Source organism: Carettochelys insculpta, chromosome 1, assembly GCF_033958435.1.
Source record: "Carettochelys insculpta isolate YL-2023 chromosome 1, ASM3395843v1, whole genome shotgun sequence".
NCBI lineage: Eukaryota > Metazoa > Chordata > Testudines > Carettochelyidae > Carettochelys > Carettochelys insculpta.
The window spans coordinates 366,002,819-366,020,480 of record NC_134137.1 but is presented as its reverse complement, the minus strand read 5'-3'; the positions used below and the strand labels follow the sequence as shown (position 1 = coordinate 366,020,480).

The 17,662-nt window shown below is 50.0% G+C and overlaps 1 protein-coding gene across 3 annotated transcripts in view; it reads right to left on the bottom strand.

Moving 5' to 3' along the window:
• FRMD4A (FERM domain containing 4A) overlaps positions 1 to 17,662 on the bottom strand; it is a 301,838-nt gene that overhangs the window by 104,827 nt on the left and 179,349 nt on the right. For all 3 annotated transcript variants that reach the window (XM_075017733.1, XM_075017741.1, XM_075017751.1), the window contains exon 5: positions 1,380 to 1,464. In XM_075017733.1, coding sequence (XP_074873834.1) covers positions 1,380 to 1,464 — 85 coding nt within the window. The remainder of the gene's footprint in view (positions 1 to 1,379; positions 1,465 to 17,662) is intronic.

The window sequence follows — 17,662 nt, the reverse complement described above, 5'->3', positions numbered from 1 at the left end:
TGGCTGATGGTAAAGAATATGTTGTGGGGGCGTGAGGGTTTCTCAAAAGTCAAAAGGGGATGTGATGCCAAAAAGTTTGGAAACCACTGCTCAAAAGCATCTTGAGACCCTTATGTCAGAGCTGAGGTACCAATGCAGTGGCCACTATTTCTTCCACTGCCAGGGATCTTGGAGAGCTAAAAGCATCAGTCTCCAAAGCTTGAACTAGAGATCCAGGTTCTTCAAGCCTAGGTCTGTAACACACCCCTATTCTCTGCATATTGAGCACTGAGGGGGAGATGTAACACGTGGTAGGTGACCCAAGTACAAAGCACAGAGAGCCTGAGAGTGTGCTTTAGCTTCGGTATTGAGGGTGTTCTCAGTGTGGGACAGGATGGTTAGTCACCCCTGCCTCAGGAACTCACAGAAGGCTCCAGACACTAGAGACTGTGAGAGATGGAGGGTCAGGCCAGGAAGTGTATGTGGATTATCACCCTACTGGCTGTACAGAGCTCACAACAGAAGCATTAGCACTCTGCATGACGTACCTGCAGCATGTTGTATCTGCACAGCTATGTACATGATGTATCGACCCCACTCAATTTGTGCTAGGGTTACTCTTTCATGGGGCTATTTTGCTCCCTTGGGACTCGGGACTTGATTCACCTTTCACACAGGCAACAAGAAGTCCTGTGGCACCTTGTAGACTAACAGATATTTTGGAGCATCAGCTTTCATGGGCAAAGACCCGCTTCTGCATAGGATGAAGCAGGTCTTTGCCCACGAAAGCTTACGCTCCAAAATATCTGTTAGTCTATAAGGTGCCACAGGACTTCTTGTTCTTGAACATACAGACTAACCCTCTCTGACACTTTCATACTGGTGTAACACCAAGGAAATTATTCACTATTTTTTGCCCTACAAGGGAAAGGATAACCAACCACACACACTGTAGTAATCTGTATGGAACATGGAGCAAGGAACATAGGCTGCAGGAGGCGAGACTTTGGAGGAGGCACCAGGAATGGTAGTCACCATGTGTACACAGGGCTGGAATGCCAGTGGCAGTTCCACCGCCTCTGTAATTGTCACTGGACTAAAGTGCCAGTGTTACTGGCCTGGAGCCCTTTCTTATTATCACAGTGCAGTACACAAAACAGAAATGGCAGATCATAGATAAAAGATCATATATGAGGGTGCTCTGAAAAGGGCTGGGATATGGCATAAGCAAGGTGAGACCATCAGTAGATGGCAGAGTAAACAGACCAGGAGACAGTGGGAAAGCAAATATAACAACCAGATTCTCTTATTCTTGTACAGATAGAAATCCCCACATTCAGATGAAGCACCCTGTTTTTCTGGATCCTTCAGTCCCTTCTTTAATTTAAAGGAGCCCTTACCTTGTAAATACAGGACTTTGCATTCAGGAAAAACAACTCAATGGTGGCATTATCCTTTAAATAAGATATGCTCTCAATGTAGAACCTGAAAAGGAACCGGACAGAGAGATGAGCAACATAGAAAACTTACTATTAGACCTGGATGAGATGAAAAAGGTGATCAACAAAGACATGAGGACTGTACGCAATGTCTTCTCTAATCTTTTCCATCCATGCGCAGAATAATGTTTATGTGCACTGAAGCATGTGTGGATGTGCACCACCGGCAGAAACAAAAAACCTGGCTGTGGGCACTCTGCTAATCCGTGGGCAGCATTTGAGTCTCTCCCGGGTGGCTGCGCAAGCGCACAGCGTACAGGGAACTCTAACTGGAAGAATAAAGGACATTCTTTTGTTCCAGGGAGGAGTCTGTGGTTTGGCGAGAGATTTGTGAGTCCTTTAAGACCTGATAATTCAGCATAACTGTAAATCCTGACCCTGCTGAAAGGAAAATGATTGCCAAGTGGACTATTTTATGTCAGGGTTGGATTTATATCTATATTCACACCTATCTAAACTAAACTTCCCCTGCAGCCTTGGTTGATATATCTTTTTCACTCCCTGCCTTGACACGTGGGCTAGCACTGTTGGGTGTTGTTAAGAAACGGCTGCTTTCTAGCCCAGAAGAAGTTGCAGTTTTGGGATGGGTGATTCCTGAATACACAGAAGAAACTTATTCAGTCAAATCTTTCCCATTAACCCAGCCTCTCCCTACTGACCCTGGAACAGATTTTACCCCTAGAGCCCTGCAGATCCACGAGCATTTGCTTTATAGCCATGGACCATGTTTGCAGATGGTGGATCAGATGCAGACACAAAAGCTCCATAAATAGAGTGCTCCTCCGTATTGTTTTGGGACCTAAATTCTGTACCACTAAAATCCACAGGAGCTCTTCCATTGATTTCAATGGGCACAGGATCTGGCCCTTAAGTAGCTGTGTGAAAGAACTGCAAGATGGCATTCAAATCCAAAGCTATTATTTTTGTATAATTATATTTGTGCCATATGTGCGTCTAAGATTACTCTGGAGTCAAACAGCGAGTAGAGCATAGTTTGTATGTACCCTGCATTTTTACTGAAAGGGGGAAAAAATCAGATGAGACTTCTGCCCACTCTCGTTCATGATGATTTTAAGTTGCAGTACAATAGCAGATACGGTCCCCATCTAAACTACACTACACATAGCATCAGAGGGACAATGCTAGGGAAGTGCTGTCTTGACAATCAGGAGCTAGCAGCAAAAGAAAGCTCCTTTAAAAATCCAGGCTTAAATTCAGTGCTGCTCAAACTTGGTATAACTTCTGTGAAGTCTTAAACCCGATCCTTCCAGCTCATTGTGCCTGTGAGATTCCTCACTGATGTACAAAGGGTGACGCACAAGGATTTGCCCATATGATGCAGTTAGCAGGACGGGCAGCCTTAAATTGTGAGCTCTCTGTATGTGCTCGTACACTGCCACTCTAGTCCTGAGCGGAACTGAGGCACAGTTGGGCTCTGACCTTGACTAGAGTGTCGGGGGCTGCTGTGAGATGCACATTCATTAACAGAAATCCCAGTCCCAAACCTCCACTAAAGACCCTTCAAAACTGCTTCATACACTCAGCTGTGTCCTGAAAAGAGATCGTGTGAAACAGGCACCATGTCAGCTCTCTGTGAGCCATAGTGGCAGAAATCACTTTGACAAAACAATTGCTGATGCTGGTGCCTGAGAGCCAATGCAGCGATGGAACGGAGACCTCAATTTTACCCCACACATCACAAGCAACATGGTCAGCTAAGTGCTGACTGCCTAATCTTTCTTTCTGGCACTGGGGTAGTAAGAAGAGGTAGGGATTTGGTTTTCTGCTTCCAAGTGGAGTTTGCAGCACGGCCAGCTAGCCAACGCTGTCTTAGCTCAACAAGCGAGGGCCTCCTGCTGAACGCTAGGGGGCAGTGTTGCGTTGCTTGAAGGTGCAAAGATGCTACCCCCGCAGGCACAGAACAAACCCTTTGCTTTGCAGAAGAGCGTCCTTGCGGAGCTGAGACCTTGCGGAGGATACTTTAGATGCACAAAGAAAACCCAGTTCTCAAGTGACCTGCCTGGTGTAATGTATTCTGGGAAAGTGCTGGAGCAGACGCAGCCCTAGACAATACAATACATGGGCACAGGGAAACTGCTGTTTTATTTAAAAGAAAACAGGTCTGCGCAGAGAACTTGTGCTCAGAATACAGCTCATTCCCTTGAATTCACAGCCAGCCCCAGAACAAAGGGGGGGCACCTTTTTTTTTTTTTTTTTTTCCTGTGTGCGTACTGGTTATGAACCTTTCTTCCACCATATCTCCAAACACACTGCAGTGACCAAATGACTCTGCTGCAGCAGGGAGGAAGAATGGTCATGGAGTTAAAACCCTAAACTAAAACTCAGATGACCGGGATTTGATCTCTGGCTCTGCTATAGGCTCCCTGTACGGCCCTCAGCAACTCACTCTCTTTCTGCACTTCTGGTCCCAGTCTGCAGAACAAGGATCATATTACTTCTTCCTCCCTCCCTTTCTCCATTTACATCAGTGGTGGGCAACCTCGGCTAGTGAGCGGGCCCAATGAGTGAATACGCCTTCTTCTCAGTGAGCCACACAACTGTCAGACCAAGGCAGTCTCCAAGCATGGGGCAATTTTGCTAGCTGTGATTGTGTATCTAGAATCGGCAGGCTGTGCTGAATGAAGTGCAGCAGCGCTTTGGATGCGGAGGGCGCGCATGGCTCTCCCAACGTCGTGTGCTGTCAGTGCCCACCTCACTTCCTGCATTCTGGCTTTGGGCGTGAGTCACTTTGGTAATACCAGTAGCAAAAAAACCGACATGGACAGAAACCAGCACGATCTGTCAGCCCTGGGTGTGGGGGACTTGGCAAATAAAAATGTCTCATGGGCCACATGCAGAACCCCAATGGGCTGCACGTGCTTGTGGGCCACAGGTTGCCCACCCCTGATTTCGATGGTTGTTTCTTCTGCGCAGGAACTGTCTTCGACTGTGTGTTCATGTATTTATCCCTTTAAATACAAAGGGACCATGTAGATCAGTGGGGGGCAACCTGTAGCCCACTAGGGCTCCACCTGTGATCCCCTGGCTGACCCCATCCCATGTGCCTCTCGCACATCAGAGAACTGGAGCCCTACCCTTCCTTGTTTCTCCCCATCCCGCCCAGCACTTTTGAAGCAATGCAACTGGCCTGATTCATGCTGTTCCCACTCCTGTCCCCTTCCTCCCAGAGCTGGACTACCTCAGATCAGCTGTTTGCAGTGTTCCAGCTCTGGGAGGGTGGACAGAGCATGAATCAGGTGATTCACGTGCTCCAAAAGTGCTGGGAGGGAGGGGGAGGAGCAGGTAAGTGCAAGGCTTTGGGGTGTGAGAGGTGTGGGGGAGGGGCACGCAGCAGGTCATAGGGCCGCAGGTGGAATCCCAGTGGGCCACGGGCTGCTGCAGCCCATTGAGGTGAAGGGGGGCCACTCATGCGGCCCTCCCACTATTCCTGGTTGCCCATCCCTGATGTAGATCATTTAGTTCAGGATTCCCAACCTATGGGATGCAACCCAAACATGGGTTGTGATTAGACTTGATAAGGGTGGGTGGCTGGGTGGCTCCAAGCTGCATGTGGCTCTTAAAGGAGTCATTTGCACCTCTGCTGCTGCCACCTGACTCCTCCTTTGCTCCCAGTCCCTGCCCTGCCATGCTGATTGGTTTAACAGCTGGCAGAAGGGATCCTGCCCTTAAACCAATTACACTGAGTCCCATTTCAGCGCAGCAGGGCAGGGAACTGCCCCACTGCAGGTGGGGGAAGGGAATAGGAGGGCAGTGGGGAGCCAGGCAGAGAAGGAGGCAGCAGCAGCCCAGCGAAGGGGCAGCTGGGGTCAGCAACAGCAGCGCAGAACTCCCATGTGAGGTAGGCGCAGGACAGTGGAGGCTGAGAGGGGTTTAAGCCTGGGGATGGGGAGGTGGGAGGGGCTGAGAGCTGGCCAGAGCTCCGTTCCCCAGCCGGCTCCAAGCTGCATGGCTGCACGGGTTCCCCTGCCCGTCCAGCTGGGGATCCTGTGGCTGGTGCTGCCAGCCAGGACTCCATGCCCCAACCATCTCCCAGCCACAGGGCTGCCAGAGTTCCCATCCCCCGCCCAGGTTTTTGGAAATCTTAGGAGGGACAGGCAGCCCTGGCTGGGGATCCTGTGGGTGGGGCTGCCTGTCCCACATAAATTTTCCCAAAATCCAGCAACCCTAGCTGAGCAGGATCTAAGCTGAGAGGAGGGTGGGGAGGGGCATTGTGGGGCTGAGAGGGCTTTAAGCCGGGGGCAGGGGGGGATGCGTTTTTCCCAGGGGAGAACCTCCCCTTCCCGGATTTGAATTGCCTTGAGTCACAAAGTCTTCCTGAATTGTCAAAATGGGTCCCCATCTGAGAAAGGTTGGGAACCACTGATTAGCTGGACTTCTTGCATTTCACAGGCCACAGAGTATTTCCCCAGTAGCTCCTGTACCAAGCCCATAACTTCTGGCTGACCTCAAGCATAGCTTTCAGAAAGCATTATCAGGGCCCCATCCTAGCTGCTGAGCTACATGTTACTGTAACGCAATCTAATAACACTGCATTACACAGTTAATTCCAGGGCTTCTACTGTAGCCAGTAAATTTTTCAAGGAGACTGTAGTTTCACACTCCTTGAGCAGGAGGTGGGAAATCCCAAAGGGCTTTTGGGGTGTTTTGACTTCACAATCTGTATTAAGAAAGATCAAGTTAATTATAGTCCTGTTTCTCCTGGTCCCGCTCGCCTTGTAACGTGATTCACCAAGTGCGTTTTCTAAGGATTAATCAAATGGACTGGTGACTACTGCACTATCTGTGTAATGAACACAAAGAGCTTTTCTTGACTGCTCCCTTTAGGTAGCAGGAACATTACAGCGAGAGAGATTGGAGATCTCTGAATCCATCACATCAGAATCATTTAAAATTTCAACAGCACTAAAATCTGTTGGTTGAGCGTGCGTATCTGGTGTGGATCAGACTGCACTCATGTGAAATATTAGCAGCTTGCTCTTACACAGCGAAATCTTAGCCGTGCCATGCAGTAACTAATGGCAAGTCACACCTCAACCAGCCAAAACATATTTCTGCTACAGTATTTGTCACAGGCAACTGTGGAAATCCCAGCTCTTTGGCTGATCCAAATGGCATAGCTGCACGGACTTCACTGGAGTTAAGCCGAGTTACAAGACCTAAGCATGCTACTTACTGTCCCATAGCGAGGGGTGGGGAGGAAGGAGCAGAGAAAACAGGCAAAGGCACTAATCACTCCCACTGACTTTCGCTGACATTTGTGCCTTTGAAACTCTGCCCCTTGTTCCATTATCTCATCTTTACAATGCCTGATTCTGGAAGGGGCTAGGCACCCCTTGGGAGACCCCCACGTCCTTCTTCTTCCTGATTATTTATCTCAGAGGTGGGTAAACTAAAGCCTACAGGCTGCATCCAACCCATCAGACATTTTAATTCCGTCCACCCTGCTGCTTCAGCCGAGGAGTGGGGCTGGGGCCTTGCCCCATAAGTGTAGCAGCTCCACGTGGCTCCTGGAAGAAGGAACAGCCAGGGGCTTCCCATGCTGTCCCTGCCCCAAGTACCAGCTCTGCAGCTCCCATTGGCTGGAACCTTGCCTCTGTGTGGGAGATGGTGGTGGGAGGGACAGGCCAGGACAGGGACAAAACAGACTCTGAGGAGGCCAATGACAGCCAACTGCAGAGCTGCCTGGACTTGCCTCTGTGTGGGAGATGGTGGTGGGAGGGACAAGGCCTCTGTTTCCAGGAGCCACTTCAGGTCAGCACCTCTTGGATCCTGCACCTCTGAGCCTTCCATGTACCCCAGCCCTTTGCCCCAGTCCTGATCCCCTTCTGACACCAAGCCCCTTGTTTCCAGCCTGGAGGATCCTCATACACCTCAAATCCTTCACACCCAGCACATCCTCAGAGCCTGCAACCCCAGTTGAATGAAGCGAGTACAGCCCAGACAGCAAGCTTCCGCTGTTAAGAGCCTCAACACCTGCAAGGAATATCTATCTATAGGATCAGAAGGGCCGCTCTGCCCTATGGCCCACCTAATTCAGGGCCTTTGTGACAAAACAGAGTCTGAGGAGGCCAATGACAGCCAACTGCAGAGGTGCCCTGATGTCACAGAAGCCATGCTGACTTGGCAACCTGTTAGCAGAAGGCTCTGTCAACTCAGACCATGAGCTGTCTAGTTACCCACTGTTCACTTCAATGCATGAAAGGTCTAGAAATGATGAGCTATGAAGGAAGAACAAGAACAGCTTTCAAGTACCTACAAGATTGTTACAAGGAAGAGGTAGAAAAGCCCTACAGTCATTGGACAAGAAGAAATGGGCTTAAATTGCAGCAAGGGAGGTGTAAGCTTGATGTTAGGAAAAACTTCCTGACTGTCAGGATGGTTAAACAGTAGAATAAATTACCTAGGAAGGTTGAGGAATCTCCATCACTAGAGATTTTTTAAGAAGGTGTTTGGTCCTGCAGCGCAGGGGACTGCACTTAATGACTTCTTGAGGTTCCTTCCAGTTCCAGTTCTATGATTCCATGATTATTTTTGTGTGTGTTTGAGATCAGAGTCCATGACATGATCTGTATTTCTTTCCTACCAGTTTAGGTAGAACTGCCAGATGGTAGCAATGCACTGACACGGTAAATGTGTCAGGATCTAAATTCAAATATGGAGGAACTTAACTGGGCATGAGCACACACGTTATTTAATATGTGTGCCTCAGTTTACACAAAGGTAGCATGTGTTTTTAATAATAATAATAATAATAATACTTTCCTACTGCTGGTTGTTGTGAAGCTTAACTCAGGCTTATTCACAGAGGTGGTCAAAAATGTTTCTGGAATGAAACGTGGCTTTTTGACAAAAATGGTACAAATTTTTTTTCTTTTAGTCAAGATTTTCATTTCCAAGAATAATTAAAGAAATATTTCAGAAAAAGGTTGGATAGTTTTGAAATACTTTTAAAGGTTCTCTGTTCACTTTGGTGGGGACAGATAACCCACTTGGGCTACGTCTACACTAGCACACTACGTCCAAGTAGCCTATTTCGAAGTAAGGACATTGAAATAGGCTACTTCGACATGTATCGTCCACACGTCCTCCAGGGCCGGTGCCGTCGACGTTCCACATCGAAGCAGCGATAGGGAACATCGAAAGGAGCCGCCCCAGAAGGAACTGTGGAGCGTCCACATACACAAGCGCTCCCCGTCAAAATAAGGGGCCAGCAAAGCCCCAAGCCGCTCCCTTAAAGGGCCCCTCCCAGACACACTTGCCCTGCACAGCACGAGATCCACAGAGCCGACAACCAGTGGCAGACCCTGTGCACGCAGCACGGACCCCCAGCTGCAGCAGCAGCAGCAGCAGCCAGAAGCCCTGGGCTAAGGGCTGCTGCATGCGGTGACCATAGAGCCCTGCAGGGGCTTGACAGAGCGTCTCTCAACCCCTCAGCTGATGGCCGCCATGGAAGACCCTGCTATTTCGAAGTAGCAGGACGTGGATCGTCTACACACGCCCTCCTTCGACGTTCAATGTCGAAGTAGGGCGCTATTCCCATCTTCGGATGGGAATAGCAATTTCAACGTCTTACCGCCTAACGTTGATTTCAACATCAAAACAGCACACGGCACGTGTAGACGTGACATGTGCTACTTCGATGTTGTGCCGACTACTTCGAAGTAGCTGGCTAGTGTAGATGCACCCTTGCTGTTTTACTTCTCTTCTCTCTCTGCATATTCTTTGATCAGTCGGGAGGGCAGAAGAAATGCAGGTGGAGAGAGCATGCCTCTTTCCCCCACTGTCACAAACTGAAAATTAAGAAAACTGGGGGAAAAAAATCCTGTGAAAACTTTGAAATCCCTCAAACTTTTTTTTAGTTTCTTTCTAACCTTTTCTAGCCTTTTTACTATCAGCTCTATTGTGCAGTACATTCAGCTGCTAGGATGGAAGACACTGAGCAAGGGCAAGACAGGCCCTGCCAGCCTGAAAAATCCAAAATATTTCTACTCTCAGAGGGATGCAACACAAAGCTCTCAAAGAAGCAAAGACACTCAGATTTATCAACAAAATAAAACTGGATTCAGTGCCCCTTCACTAAATGGGGAGAGATACCTGCTTGCTTCAAGGAGCTTTGAATCTGGATTGCTGTCTCCCTGTTGTGTAATTTAAAACCTCAGTGGATAATGCATAGACAATGGGACAATTTGCTCTCTGCAAAAACAATGATATGAATATGCACATCAGATGGAGATATTGCTACTCCCAGCATGTCAGACAGCACAAACCACTGGATTGCTGTTAGGTTCGAACCCCGTGTGCTAATGTTCATGGATGCACACTTGAAGTGTTGACATTTAAAGCATGCAACATTCCTTGAAAGGGAAAACACAGCAAAAATGACCCGGCTGCAGAGCTGTTAAGTAATCAGTGAGAACCAAATATGACAAGCCAAGGCAGCGACAGCCCTGTCCATCTCACCTCTGCGATGTAACCCTCAATGTCAATTTTAACAATGAGCACCTTCCTCCTTTAAGGGCTGGGGAAAAGGAGTTCTAACCTATCACCTGGCGATGTTCTGAATCCGTTCCATACACCAGCAATCAAAGCTAATGATGGGCAATTTAGTACAGGGGAGACAGGGCTCCAGAAGAGGAGCCTTGTCTGTTTTCGTATTTTCATACGGTGGCTGCAACATTTAGGCTACGTCTACATTACCCGGAAGATTGATTTTGTGTGCCTGGTGCACGAAATCGACCTGTCGGGGTCGGCAGTCGAGCCCTGCACTCCTCGTTATAGCGAGGAGTAAGGGAGGTAAGCTGGAGAAACTTGCCTGTCAACTTCCTTAGTGAAGACAGCCACGTAAGTCAATTGCAGATAGGTTGATTCTAGCTACTCAATTGCTGTAGCTGGAATTGTTTATCTGCAGCTGACTCATTTACCTAATGTAGAGCAAGCCTAAAAGACCAGTTTGAGCCTAGAAAGCTGGGGCTCTTATTTGACCAGAGCTAATGGCTTCCCCCTGCCTTCTCCTCTTTCTGCCTTACATGCTATCAAGCCACTGCACGTTTTCCACTCTTAGACGATCTTTGGAGCACGGACAAAAATGCATGGAGTCGCCAGAGCAGACTGTGCTGTGAATTGGGAGGCATGGGTCCCAGCTTTGTTACTGACCAAGGGGGGTGGCTTAGGAAGATCGCTTCATCTTTCCAAGCTGCAGGTTTAATCATCTATAAAATGGCGAGATTAGTACTAAGTGGTACTGGATAAGGTAAAAGCACACAGAAGACCAGAATTCACAGGGGAGACCAGTTTCAGGATCCATGAGACGTTTTTCACAGCTGTAAATTTGGTAAGGTCCTACTCGTAAATTCAGTATCTCCTGTACCTTGCACATTGTGTAACATCCCTTGAATGAAACACTCTCAAATAAGATCTACCTCCAGGGTCAGAGTGATGAAATTTGACCTTTTTACCTCTATGTACGGTCCAAGCGCTGGTGATACTTTTTAAAGTCACTCGTAGTCCTACTTAGAGTTGGCAGTGTAGCCTTCTTGTGACCCCAGCACTCTGGTGTGGGAGCCCTGCCCTCCGGTGGGGATGGGAGGGGAGAAGAAACAACCTGGCCAAGGCTCCCTGCTGTGGCGGGGAGGGGTGTGGCGGCCAGTGCCCTGTGCTCTGGCCCCGGGCCTGTGATCTGGCAGGGAGTGGGGACAGCCCCATGCTCTGGCAAGGGGGCCTGGCTACAGCCCCATACTCCCGCAGAGGGGAGCTGGTCCCGGTCCCAAGCTCCAGTGCGGGGGAGGGCCAGCCCTGGCTCCAGCCCTGTGCGGTTGGCCCTGATCTCACACTGCAGCTGGAACTCTGTGGCATAGGCTCCAGCCCCAGCCACATGCTCCCGCCCCCCCCCCGATGCATGGTGCGAAGGGGGGCAGGGCTGAATTCCTGCCATGTGCCACTCCAAATCAGCACACGTGCCAGGGGTTGCCGACTCCCATCTACCCACTGGCTTACATGAGCGGTAGCATTGTAAACCTACTTGGTACAGATATAACTGCACAAGGTAGAGGGCAGTGGAGGTATGTGCGAATGTGATTTTGGCCAACTCAAAGTCTCTTCATTAATGCCTTAGCGTAAGTATTCATTTAGATAAAACAGGATTTACAAATCTCAGACTGACAGGTCTATTGTCTCTCATTACATTAACGTCAAAATGTGGCATATAGGGTTGGGTTTATCCACCACTTTTTTTCCCCCCTAAAGACTCATTGTGAAGGAAAAAGTGAAAACTACTTCTCCCTCTTTTGGAACACCACTGCCTTATATAAATGCATTCCCAGCTAAGCGAGCAGCAAAAATTACATTATGGGGCTCTAGAGTGGAAATGCTTTTAAGATGTGTATGTAATGGATGGCTAAGCCCAGAGCACAGAGATGTGTGTTAAGTAGCAAAGTCTCCATTAGTTCCTTTGCTCAAGCAAAGGTCAGTCCTCGCACAAGTAAATCTTGTGGACAGAAGGTTCTCAAGCCTTAAAAGAGACTCAGAGGAGTGGAGCTTTCCCACAGGCAATTTATTATACCTTCCCCATGGTGACTAAAATGGGGGCCGTCCTGAGCAGGCGGTGATAAATTGTCTGCAGGGACTCCTGGCTTTCAGCACGATGCAAACAAAGTCTGAGTTACTGTATTTATCCACCGGGGCTAGACAAGCAATGCATTCACTCGTGTGAGCGCCAAGGCTTTTCCCTGGGCACGGACAGGCCTGGTGCACAGTGGACAAAGAGCCCTGTTTACATGCAGCTGTGGAGAAGCTGGTTTACGGCACAGCTTAGCCAGCTGTTGTGGAAGGTGCAGGTCCAGCCCTGGGGAATCTAGGCGGGCAGCTAGGTTGGGTCTGGTCATGCATACAGGTTTGACAAAGGTTTTACTGTTACCGCTGTTTATACAGCATCATAGCTGTGCATGGTACCGCAGAGATACAATGAGACATGGGGGTTGATTCTATTTCCCACCTCCCCGCGCAGAAACTGGCCATAGGTCTGGTTCTGGGAGTCCCTGAAGGCACAGAGTGGAGGAAGTCGGCTCCAGCATCTTCCTCCTCACAGCTCCAGGTGCAGACAAGATATTGGGGTGCACTGGGGCAAGGAGGGGTTGACCCCACAGCTCTCAGCACAGGGAGGAGGAGGAATGTTTCCTGTGTCCAGTCTGGTGGTTGGCCCGTTATGGACCTTGCCAGCTGGTGCAGGTCATGTCAAACTCACCTTGTCTCCTATCCTTTGTCCTGTCTAGACTGTAAGCAATCTGAGGCAGGGACTGGCTCTTCCTCTGTGTATGGGCAGCACCTAGCACAAGGGACCCTCTGGGTACAATGGCAGGTGAAGAGTATTTGCTGAATTTCCATTCAAATACAATGGGGAAGTGCCCTGTGAAACTGACTTATTTTGATCACCCTCCTTTGACCAGTATCTCCCATGATTAGCCTGTTGGCCCATATCTCTGTAAATGCTGCCTCCATCCCAGGCCAGTGGGCATGAGAGAGAGAGATGTGCCCTGGTGGGGGGAAGGAACTTTTGTTGAGGCCATGGGAATGAGGCTTTGTCCTATCAACTGCCCCACTGTTGCCGGGGGGTGGGGGGAAGAAAGAGTGGCGGTGGTGATGGCTGGAGCCCGAGCCCTTTAAATTGCTGCTGGAGTGCCATGTGCATGCTCCGGGCAGCTCTGAGGGATGGTGGGGAGGGGACGCCACAGTCTGGGCAGCGCTGAGGGCTGGCTGCTCCCGGTCCTACACCTTCTGCCTGAAGCCCTGTCCCTTCTGGGAGTGTGGAGCTACCCCCACAATCCCACACCTTCCCCAGGGGCCCACAGAGGCTGCCAGCTCCCCTGCCTATCAGCTGTTGTCTCTCCCCTAAGCACCAGCTTCATAGCTAATCCCTCTCCCCTCACTAAACCTCCCTGTCAGTGGGAGCGGTGAAGGTGATGCTGAGAACAGAGGGCAGTGTGTGGAGACGGGAGAGGCATCCTTGGAAAGGCTACGATTGGCGGTATCTGATTATCGGGTTTGTGTGCGTGTCTTCTGTTTTTGTATCTGAAGTTATGAATATTGACTAGGGAGCTGTATTTCAAATGGGCTTACTCTGGAAAACACCCACAGACGGCCTTTCGGGTATAACAGCGAAGCCAGACGAGGCTGATGGCCCACCAGCAAAGACAGTGGAATATGGAATAGCTTAAACCAGGGGTGAGCAAACTTTTCATGTTGGGCCCCACTTTTCATCCCTGCAATTAACAGCTCCCCCACCACCTGTCTAATGGAATCCAAATGGAGGGAAATATTGGTTATGTTCATATGAAAAGAAACCCTTTCGACGCATGTAAGAGACTAAGTCTGCAGAATGTAAAAAATCTTATTAATTGGTATATAAAGGTAAATACACAGACTTAGACCAGTAACACAGTTCAACATTTTTAATGAGATGGATGAGCCTGGGACCCAGCAGCTGATCCTGCTGTGCCTGCCCCCTTATGAAATTTCACACCACAACAAGGGGGACCACCTCCTACTTTGCTCACCCCTGGCTTAACCTTCCACTGGCTGTACATCTCTGTGCTGTGGGTGTTTTGGCCAGCCTGTAGGCAACGGCTGCGATCACACGGCAAGGGCAGACAACCAGACCATGTGTCTCTGGACTCCAACTTGGGATGCCAGTATTTTTTCCACAGAGAGGGCTGGGAACCAAGTTTTGAAACAAAGGGTCCCTGTTACACGCTAAAGCTATATAAGGCAGGGAGTGATACCATCTGTGGGTCTCCACTCGTCACACAAGAGGAACAAAGACTGAACTGGAGGACCCAGACTAAGGTATTTCTAGTTTGTGTGTGAAGACATGAGAACCCCATGCTTGTGTCTGAAGAATCTACATGAACCATCTGCTAGGGCAGGGGTGAGCATTTGGATCCACCTGCCATGATCCATCCGGACTACTGATGTCCCGCAAGCCAGTGGGGCTCTCACACAAGCTACCTGCCTGTCGCAGCCCCACACGCGTTCAAAGCAGCTAGTTGCTGGGAAAAGCGTGTCTCTGTATGTGTGCTCCATGGTGTGTGGGGGGGAAGGAGCAGAGTGTCTCCACATGCTGCCCCCTGCTCTCAACACCACCTTCACAGCTCCCACTAACCAGGAACCGACCAACGAGAGTTGCGAGGGGGTGTGATGCTTGCAGGCAAGGGCAGCACGTGGAGACCCACTACCCGCTTCCCCCCAGGCGGGGCACAGAGATGTTCTCACCCCAGCAGCTGGCTGCTTTGCCTGGCCGCAGCAGGCAGCCTGAGAACCCCCCAGGGCTGCTGGGCGGAAACCACCTATGGTACGTGGCTCCCTGCCAGAGCCTGCACCTGGCACCTCCCCACATTCCCACCCTCTCCTGCACCCAAACTCCTGCCCAGACCTGCTACCCCTCCCCCACATTCTCACCCCCTTCCTGCACCCAAACTCCTGCCCAGACCTGCCACCCCTCCCCCACATTCCCACCCCCTTTCTGCACCTAAACTCCTGCCCAGACCTGCCATCCCTCCCCCACATTCCCACCCCTTCCTGCACCCAGACTCCCTCCCAGACCTGCCATCCCTCCCCCACATTCTCACCCCCTTCCTGCACCCAAACTCCTGCCCAGACCTGCCACCCCTCCCCCACATTCCCACCCCCTTTCTGCACCTAAACTCCTGCCCAGACCTGCCACCCCTCCCCCACATTCCCACCCCTTCCTGCACCTAAACTCCCTCCCAGACCTGCCATCCCTCCCCCACATTCCCACCCCCTTTCTGCACCCAAACTCCCTACCAGACCTGCCACCCCCTCCAACATTCCCACCCCCTTCCTGCACCCAAACTCCCTTCCAGACCTTACACCCTCTCCTTTACTCCAATCCCCTGTGCCGAGTTCCCTTCTGCACCCAAACTCTGTCCAAGACTCCACCCCCCTCCATTAATCTAATAGAAAAATTGGGCCATTACCACTAACCAAATTCATGGGAGTGGCTCCTCTTGCAAAAATTATTGTCCACCCCTGCATGAGGGTGAGAATCCATGAATTCATATACAATCAATCTAGCATATTAAAATTAGTTTGCATTTTTATTTGTTTGCTAGATAATCTGCTTTGATCTGCTATCCCTTACAATAATTTAAAATCTTTTATCAGAGAGGTAGCCGTGTTAATCTGTATCTTCAAAAACAACATGAAGTCCTGTAGCACCTTACAGACTAACATATTTTGGAGCATAAGCTTTCAAGGGCAAAGACCCACTTCATCGGATGCATGAGTCATGCATCTGATGAAGTGGGTCTTTGCCCACAAAAGCTTATGCTCCAAAATATCTGTTAGTCTATAAGGTGTCACAGGACTTTTTGTTGTTTTTAAAATCTTTTGTAATTAATATATTTATTTTATGTTTTAATCTAAACCAGTGAGTTTCACTTTGGAGTGAAATGTGTGGGAATCTTAGCTCAGATGAGCTATCGCACATTCCTCTCTGCTCTGCAGTATCTGGAGGGGACAACTCTATGGGCTTTCCCTTGGATTCATGCTCTGGAGGGGTGCCTGCTGGGGGAATTGAGCATTACCTACTGTTGGTTCATGCAATGGCTAGGCAGACTGAGTGCATGTAATTGCAGCTGGATGAGTCCCTACCTGCGTGTATGCTCAGAGCTGTCCTGGTCATAGGACAAAGTTGGGTGGCCACCCCAGGCCCTGTGCTTTTGCGTCCACCCGCCCCCTGGCAACCGCCCCAGCCATCCTATGGCCAAGAGGGAGAGGATTACCTGGGGCAGGGCATGGGAGCAGGCAGTGAAGCAGGGCTCAGAGGGCCAGGAGGGAATGGCGCTGTGGAGCATGGTGACTGCAGGGGCAGGGCTGACAGGAAGCCACTCCATACTGCTGATACAACCACACCCTGCCCCAGGTAATCCCTGACCCCATTGGTCGGAGAGAGGATAAGGGGACAGGGTAGAGGAGGAGGGGGAGGCGCAGGTCTTGTGGCATGGGTGGGGTGGGGAGTTGTCCTGGGCCCCATCCCCTCCTCAGGACGGCCCTCTGTACGCTGCTGGAAACGTTAAGACATGGAGCTATGGCTCCATGGGTCTGTGGCTTGTCATAGCAATAAGTGTGAGATGGAGCCCAGGCTGGTGGGTGAGAGGGCTCAGTGGTACTCCAGTTCCAGGTGGCACCTGTCACAGTTACACTCAGTTCTCTCCCCTGGCAAACGCCTTAGCTGGACAGATGGACATGCGAGAAGTATAAATCGCTCTGGTCAATTTGGCGCCCTTATATTCACCTCTCTGTTGCAGCAGGCTGGCATCACTGCCCCACTTACTGAATGTCACAAAGACCAGTGAAAGCCAGCAGAAGCGAAGGACACACATAACGATAATGTGGTGTGATCACTGCCTAAGTCTCTCCAGCAAGCTTGAGGGCTCATAGCTCCAGGGAACAGTGTCACATACTTATCCTCCAGCCGGCACTGGGAGTGATGGTTTTTTTCGGCAACCAGAGGGAAGGTCCATCTAGCCCCATGGAGACTGCTTTCATAGGAGTTCATTCTCACCCTTCCTCAGAGTGACAGCTGCACCCCCAATGGTTTTGGGTTTCTAATACAGGTTGAACCTCTCTCGTCCAACACCCTCAAGACCAGACTCGTGCCAGATGAGAAAATGTGCCGGACAATGCGAGGTCATATTGTTTAGCACATTACCAACACTTCCACTGCTTACAGGCCTCTTAGAAGACAGTCAGAGGTAAATTACAGCTAAATAAAAGCACAGAAAACTGAGAGCCAGGACTGGTGGCTGAAAACAAACTTTATGGGACCGCGGGAAACTTGGCCACACCCATAATCAGCAGTCATCTGCCTAACTAAAATCATGCCGGATTACCTTTTTTTCAGGGCAGAATATTGTTTTGAACACTGGATTTAGCAAAGATTGAAAAACTAATGTAGCCAAAGGCATTGTCTACTTTGGCTATTTACCTCGTGCCATATGTTCCTGGCCAACCAGCTGTGCAAACCCCAGCGTTGACGGGCAAAGCCACTATTAATGCTGGTGGAGCTAACCCCGTGCTTGACGCCAGCCTAAGTCGCACAAGTGGAAATGGTGGGCTGTTTGAGCACACTAGAGATGGCATTGGGCCAG